The sequence below is a fragment of the Priapulus caudatus genome, unplaced genomic scaffold (genome assembly GCF_000485595.1).
Source record: "Priapulus caudatus unplaced genomic scaffold, Priapulus_caudatus-5.0.1 Scaffold559, whole genome shotgun sequence".
In the NCBI taxonomy this organism is placed as follows: Eukaryota; Metazoa; Priapulida; class Priapulimorpha; order Priapulimorphida; family Priapulidae; genus Priapulus; species Priapulus caudatus.
The window spans coordinates 125,381-133,625 of record NW_014577620.1 but is presented as its reverse complement, the minus strand read 5'-3'; the positions used below and the strand labels follow the sequence as shown (position 1 = coordinate 133,625).

Below are 8,245 nucleotides of genomic sequence, written 5' to 3'. Positions count from 1 at the left end.
GGACGGACGCACGGACGGACGATCAAGCGATTCTACAAGCTGCATCTGACTATGTCAGATGAGCTAAAAAGAAAATCGTGAGCTTTCTAGACCTATTGGATGCATTATAAATTAAAAGTTTCAATATATTTATTACAGTAACAGCAAAAATAAATCAATTTAAAAAATGTCCCTATCTACAATTATGAAAATAATAGATATTTTTAAAGCTTTTCCCTAAAACCTTGCTTCAATTCCATATTCTTGATCAATTCAATTTTTACCTCCGCGCAAACGGAGGTCATGCAATCGCTCTCGTGTGTGTGTGTAGCCACCGCGCGATCGATAGCGCGTCGAGTCAGCAGCAGCCACCAGTGAGCGGCGAGTCAGCAGCAGGCGAGTCGGTCAGCAGCCGCCACCAGCGAGCACATACATGTTACATGCTCGCGGAGGTATGCACTCTCCGTGAGTGCCCTCTGTCTAGTTTCATTTGTGACCCGCTCCAGCAAAACCAAGATTAAGTAGGAAATTCTACCAATTGAGTTATGTGCATATCTGAATAGATCATTTAATTACCTTTAAAATGATATATAATATTTGGCTATATCTAAAGAATTGACCAATCTACAGCAATTTGAAGATCGGAAACCGACTTATTCCGGAATATGCAGCTTTTGAGATAAAGCGTTCCGGGTAAGGGGACCAGTCAGGGATGAGCGGTCAGGGGCCCTTAAAAAATATTTTTTTATTTTTTTTATTAAAAATGACCATAATAATCTAGAGATATCTGAACCTATATATCTGGATTAAATATGCACTTAGGAACTTATTTTTGTAAAAATCTCATTTTTGTTCAGGTAGGCCATTTTCAGCATTGGCATGTGTGCATTCCTCATTACTCAAAACAATGACTTGCGACTTAGTCCGTATTATGCTGGAGCGGGTCACATTTATTCGATTTTAAAAATCCTTGCTATTTTCAATGCTCGACCTATGCAATTTTTTTCGTGTTTTTTTTTAACAGACATGGCAAAAGAATATGATGCTGGTTTGTCACCTGTATGGAATCTGTTAAAGGAATACTGCCATTTTACATGACAGTAGGTTCTCAAGCAATTACTCACTGATCCTGTAGTATTTTATGAAATTATTGGAATTTCCATGTACGTGCCTTATCAAGCTACAAGTGATATAGTATAGTGATATTGTGATAGCGTATAGTGAGGAAATAAGATCAAATTATCTAGAATAAGATTGAACTTAATAATAATTCATAGTGCGATCTACTTCAAACTCTAAATACATGTATTATACTATAGATAGAATGTAGATTATCTATGGCAAGTTGGTGCTGTTTGACAAAAATATCTATTTATTGTCTACCTTACCTAATTACCTAATTACCTAACCTACCTTATTACCTTACCTAATTACCTAACCTTACCTTACCTAATTACCTTGCTTTGCACAAGGTAATTTTAAGTTTGATATATTTGATGAGTGATTTTAGTCCCAAAAATATTAAAAAAATAAAAGGCACTCAAACTAAATAAAGGCCTCAAGCAGAACAGCTTGCTTTCCGATTAAACCTTTCACAGAACTAAACTAGACAGAGTGCACTCACGGAGAGTGCATACCTCCGCCAGCGACATACGCCATACGACTCACGAACATACGAATAACCGACGATATACGCCAGCGTACTGACATGTACACGCTGACTTGCTGGCTTGCTGCTCGCTCGCTTGTAGCAGCCGCTCATTGCTGCTGCTCGCTCACATGTACACGCTCGCTGGCTCGCTGCGCTGGCTGGCTCGCTGGCAAACACGCTAATATCGATTGCGCGAACACACTAACACACGAACCAGTGTTGTCGCCCTCCGGACTCGAGGACTCGGGTCGAGGCCGGCTCGAGGCCACAACATACATAGTACACAACTGTACATATTGTAACACGCAATTTACAAGAATTTAAAACTAAAACTCCTAGGTTTTCTAGATACACGGCCTAATCTTGTAACGTTTTCAATGGCTCGATTAAGATTCTTGTCCCTTTGGTTTAAATCTGCTGTCACTTCGTCCCTTTGCGCTTTTTCTACCACTTCTTTCTCTTCTTCTACCACTTCAAAGGTACTAGCACAGACTAACGGATACCGTTAGATTGGAGACAAATGGATCCGTTACTTTGACACGTTTCATATGACTCGTGTCTCTGTGTTTTCGGCTGACTATACACTTTCAAATGTCTACGATGCACTGTTGCAATTTTTTCCCTTTTTCCGATTTTTCCCCTTTTTTTTATCAAAACTGGACTCGGACTCGGACTCGGACTCGGGTGGCGTGGACTCGGACTCGGACTCGGACTTGGACTCGGACTCGGGGGGGTGCAGACTCGACTACAACACTGACACGAACACACGAGAGCGAAAACATAACCTCTTCCAACTCCGTTTGGCGAAGGTAATAACACAGCATATATACATCACATGCACTTAACCCATGTACTTCGTATCGCACGGCCGCTTTAAAAACCCCATGGATGCTAAATTCTTGCTACAAATATACACACTGACACACAGACTTTCACTCACGGTTGACGACGTACGCCCGCGCTACATGCGCCGTTTTATGTATGTACAGCACCGTCGACCGACTCCCTTCACGCCGTTGCGATTATCGGCTTCATCTCGACGGCGTCGACCTCGTCGTAGGGGGTGCTGTAGGCAGCGGCGGGCACGCCGTGCGCGGGGGACGTCGCCGACACCTGCGAGGGTCGCGAGGTGACGGACGAGTGGCGCGAGGCGGCGGGCGTCACCGACGCCGTGACCGCCTGACCCTCGCGTTTGATGCAGCACATGCCCTCGATCTGGCTCTGGTTCGGGTGGAAGAACCAGTAGTAGACGAGCATGAAGCCGATGCCGAGCCAGAAGCCGGCGAGCACGAAGCACACGCAGTGCCACCTGTACCAGTCGGCGTTGTCGCCGACCGTGAAGAACCAGACGAGCACCATCATCGCGTTCTCGACGTAGACGATGCAGTAGTACATGAAGTAGCGGCTGCGCGTGCGGCCCTCGGTGACGTTCAGGAAGCAGAAGAGGTGCACCCACGCGGCGACGGCGCCGAACAGACGCTCGTCCCAGCCGCCCTGCTCGCCGCAGAACGTCGTCTGCTGCAGCCAGATCCAGCAGAACATGAGCGCCCAGTGCGCGGCGGCGACGGCGAACAGCAGGTGCGGGAAGTGCGACGCGAACACGGCCATCGCGAGCACGCGCACGCCGATGACGAACAGCTGCCAGAAGAAGTAGAGAACTGTGGCAAACAGTGACATGTTCTCCTTGTCTCTGAGCGATATGCGCAGCGAACGGTGGTACGCCGCGATCGCCCACGACAGGTTGACCAGGGAGAAGCAGCAGCTGACGAGCTGGATTATAACTGAAACGGAAAGACAGACGTTATGGTTTTGCACAGAAAAATTCGCTTGTACGGTATGGAGGTGTCTCATGGTGACTGTGGATTTAGCAATTACAAATTACAATGCTGTGGCATTTATAGAGCTGGGTTCTCCCTACGTTCTCCGCCCCGATTAAATTCTACCACAATAAAAGTTTGCCAGCGAGGGAATCGATCGTCAAGAATTCCCATCCGACCAGGACACCCGGCTTCCCATTCGACCAGGACAACCGGCGCATGTATTTTTACGCTGCCACGCATGCACTGCAGACAATACGCACAAGTACAAACAGTCAACCATGTCCCACACCCAAACACTAACTGTACACCGATCGGCTATCTTATATAATACAAGACCCAAATACCGTCTATGGTGGTGGGTGGCGATTTACGCATTAGATTGATGGTACGATAAAAAAAACACGCGCCCCCCCCCGGACCCTCCTAGTCTCCCCTCACCTTCCCCCTCCCCCTCCCCTCCCCTCCCCCCTGTTTGAGTTTCATCCTGGGGAGAACCCTGTAGAGGTATGCATTTTACCACGTTTTACCTTCAACAGATTTGATTCTTGTGCAGTCAAACAAGAAATTTCACACAATTTTTAGCTCATCTGACGAAGTCAGATGCAGCTTGTAGAATCGCATGATTGTCCGTGCGTCCGTCCTGTCAAACAGTTGGGGACAACATCTTAACCGCTCGACGTACGCGTTCACGATATTCGGGACGTCGGGGGGATCGTGAAAAGGACTCGGGCTGACAAATTTGGGGGTCAAGGGTCAAAGGTAAAGATGTGTAAACGGAGGGGGAATGTTTCCCCCTTAACTTAAGGTATGAGGAAATACGGAATAGCAGCACAAATCTTAACAGCTCGACCTATGCTCTTAATATTCGGTGTATAGTGTGATGGGCAGGTACCAAATGATCAATCGTTTAAGTACTGTTCTCACCAATGCCAATGACATAGTAAGTATCAATGAACTTACTTATATATGTCAGATTTATCTCTGAAGACTTCTCTGCTGTTTCTACAGCAATGATATACAGCTGCAAGACTAGCTGTGGCGCCGATTCGATGAAAGCTTCGATCAGACGAAGCATGTTCGAGTCAACATCTTCATACATCATGAGATGGTAGTAATAACGTTTCTGCTGGGGTTCTGACTTACGGATCACCTTCAAGCCATAGTAGAAAGTATCGATGTACCTGACGATGTCAAAGGAAGGATATTATTACATAGAATGTTTGTGCACTCTGCATGGTGGTCACCACAGGCACTTGGAACGTCTCAATAAAAAAAATTAATGGTACATAAACACAAAATGTACCAAAATCTTAATGGTTCTCTACTCTATTTCGCCTATAATCACCTGTAAATGCCGGTCAAATGCTCATCTGCAACACACAAGTACAACGCACGCCCGCCCTGCGGCGCACAAACAACATGAATAAGAGCTAGCAGGTAGGAAAGCGTGATCGCAAAATTCGCTCGACGCTCGCTTCATTTCACACTATCACAGAACGAAAACACATCCAACAACTCCCATCTCGGTATCTATGTGTACACAAATGTTCACTTGTTCGAATTATAACTCTGGCCTTTGTTCTTACCTACTCCCGCCAGAGATATCTCGTGAAATCTTGCAGGAAATGTTCTCTCCGTGAAAATGTAAAGAGGACGAGATTTCTGTTTATACACGAGTAATGGGGCGCATTGCATGCCGGGATGAGCTGCCGCCGGCCTCCGAGCTCCGTTTCCAGGCCCGCCAAGCCAAGCACAATGCGCGCGGGCATGACGTCACACACACACACACGACTACAGCGATCAATCGAAAGTAGCGCCGTTAGGGATTTTCGGATGATACGTCCTCTTTACATTTTCACGGAGAGAACATTTCCTGCAGGATTTCACGAGATATCTCTGGTGGGAGTAGGTAAGAACAAAGGCCAGAGTTATAATTCGAACAAGTGAACATTTATGTACACATAGATACCAAGATGGGAGCTGTTGGATGTTTTCATTCTGTGATCGTGTGAAATAAAGCGAGCGTCGAGCGAATTTTGCGATCACGCTTTCCTACCTGCTCTCTTATTCATGTTGTTTGTGCGCCGTAGGGCGGGCGTGCGGTGTACTTGTGTTGCAGATGAGCATTTGACCGCCATTTTCAGGTGATTATAGGTGAAATCGAGTAGAGAAACATTAAGACTTTGGTACATTTCGTGTTTATTTACCATTAATTTTTTTTATTGAGACGTTCCAAGTGCCTGTGGTGGTCACCTTCCGCCTGGTCCGTACTGTACTGTAACAATTTTAAAAGAATTGCATTTTAAAAGGTCACCTGAGTATGGGTCCCATTTGAAGAATAATCAGTACAATCCTTGCCGCCCACTTCCAGGGCGGAATAGGCTTATCTGTTTGTTTAGCGTCCAGTAGGTACCACCGAACAGTAAATGCTGACATGACGAGACTCGCTCCAACAACGAAAGCCAATGTGAGAGCAAACCAGTTGTACTGCTCTTTCTGATATAGTAGCGCGGCGACTACTAGATCTGTTGCTACATCAAATACATAACTTCCGATCGACACTAATATTGCCGCCAACCACCACCAATCGACCTCAAGTTTAAGAGGCGCTCTGTCGGTAAATGATCGTGCATCGTGTGCATCGGGGGCACTCTTTAGTTTCACTTTGCCTCCTGCCATACTTGTTGTTACGATAAAGAGGTTGTAAATTTAGACTGGCTACTCGATCCCTTTGTCGTGTAGAAAGAGTGCCATTTCATTGGTCCGACACCATACGGTCGGACGGCATGTTTGTCTATGTCGACAGTCTCAACACCATGATCAAGGTTGCATTTTCTTCCGAAAGGTGTCGCCTTTCCAGTGTAAGAAATAGAAAACATGGGCGTTCTGTCTATGTTGTGATTCCAAAGTTTTGTATGTAAACTTTGTGAATACACTAGCTAAGATGAGTGCAGATATAGAGTTCCATATAAAGAATGGCTACCCTTGGTCAAAGCTGCCTACGCATATTAAACAGGTGACATTCCGATAACGTACCGATTCACTTGTATCTTGTATCTTGGCGGCCCCCTCTCTTGTATTTCACAAGGCACCCGAATCAACCAGATGTCAGATGAGACGGGATCTCAGTAGTCTTAAGTTAATAATTGATTTACAACCAAGGTTTTGTAACTATGATACTTTTTAGCGTCACCTTGAACATCGTCAAGATTGAGGCTATTGCATGGGGTGGTCGTCCGTCGTAACGTCTGCATGCTCCGTGCCGTCAACATTATGTGGCTATCGGTCAATGATAAACTTGAGAACGCATTTGACCGCACATGTTTTCAAAACTTGCAGTAACAGTTGTTTACTTCTTTATGTGGAGTAGATGTGAGACGGATGTCGTACTTGTTGGAGGCACCGTGCCTAGTTGACGCCAGGTACGTTTCGAGCCATGCGTAATTTGCAAAAAAGTTCGAGGAAATGCTACACTAAGTGCAAGCTTCAGGCTCAACGGCGATTTTTGCAAATTTTTGGTAGTGTGAAGTCGACATAAGGACTGGCCGCCCATCAGAGAGGGCAAACCATATTGCACAGGAGGTTTTGTCTTGTTTCTTTGTGTGAGAGTGTAATGCAAAGGAGTAGGGTAGATTTTGCCCAAGTTTCACGTGGTGAGTGTGGGCAGCTGTCCTGCTTACGGTCGCAAACGGATAACTTCAAGGAACCGTTTGACGGTCCACATGGTATCAACATTGGCACTACAGTTGTTACTGCGCCCATGGGAAGGGATTTGAACGTCCTACTTTTTGGGAGCACTCCGTCGACATGATATATTTAGATTTCCAGAACTTCATCTTATTTTTGCGCATCCAACGAGGGAACCGCTTAATGAGAAAAATACTAATTTCTATCTGATAGTGGTGGATAATATTGAAGTAGACTGTGGTTCTGTTGTTGTTGTCTCATGGCAGTAGACTTCAGGCGCGTGTGCACGAATCCGGCTGAAGTTTTTCGTGGGCTTCATTCCTACGCATCAGGTTTGCGAGTTCCTAACAGCTTTGCGCTTTTGGTTATTTATGTGGGGTTAACATGGTTGTCTAAAAAACACATATGTTAGAAAATCTTAGATGCAAATCTCCTCCGGAAAACGATGCAGCGATTCAGTTTCACTTCCGCTAGGCCTACAGCTGGCTGTAGACTCGTAACAGGGAAACACGGCCAACCGACTAGCCACTGGCTAAGGGATACCCAGTAGTCTGGTGCCACGTAACCGCCGTGCCGTGGATTCGCCAGGGCCACACAGGCTGGCGCTGTGGGAATCAAAGTCCTCACCCCACCTTAGCACAGGCTTGGCACTCAGGCGAATATCTATCTAATCAACTCCTATCTATTGTTCTCTCCTTTCTATCTAAATCTATCTATCAGATCTATTTATCTATCTATAATATCTATCTATCTATCTATTAATTCTCATCCCAGTCATCCAAATGTGAATCCTGTAAACCCTTGACCTCTGGGTGAAGGCACCTCAAAAATCAATAGGGTTCCACCGGGCCCCCGCTAACCTCTGGATCCAAGTTTGAGAAGTTTCTACCTCTAGACGGTTCAGCAAAAAGTATCGAGCAGGACAGACAGACACACATAGCCACTACACACACCACACGCACATCACACCTACTTACACCACACACACACACAGCACACACACACAACACACAACAGCACCACAGTCACCCGGCACACCACAGCACACGATCCGACACACACAGCACACACACCACACAAACAACAGCACCACAGTCACCCGGCACAC

At 45.9% G+C, this 8,245-nt stretch overlaps 2 protein-coding genes across 2 annotated transcripts in view; one reads left to right on the top strand and one right to left on the bottom strand.

Annotated features, from left to right (window-relative positions):
* Nucleotides 1-2,345: 2,345 nt before the first annotated feature.
* LOC106811641 (XK-related protein 4-like) lies at nt 2,346-6,131 on the bottom strand. The gene is made up of 3 exons (XM_014815343.1): nt 5,765-6,131; nt 4,411-4,631; nt 2,346-3,411 (listed from the first exon to the last, which is right to left on the bottom strand). Exons 1-3 carry the CDS (start codon nt 6,127-6,129, stop codon nt 2,639-2,641), a joined length of 1,359 nt encoding a protein of 452 aa, XP_014670829.1. The 5' UTR covers nt 6,130-6,131; the 3' UTR covers nt 2,346-2,638.
* Nucleotides 6,132-6,327: 196 nt separating this feature from the next.
* Nucleotides 6,328-8,245, top strand: part of LOC106811648 (protein FAM91A1-like) — a 20,123-nt gene continuing 18,205 nt past the window's right edge. The window contains exon 1 of the mRNA XM_014815350.1: nt 6,328-6,466. Within this exon, the coding sequence (XP_014670836.1) occupies nt 6,395-6,466 (72 nt within the window). The 5' untranslated portion in view covers nt 6,328-6,394. The remainder of the gene's footprint in view (nt 6,467-8,245) is intronic.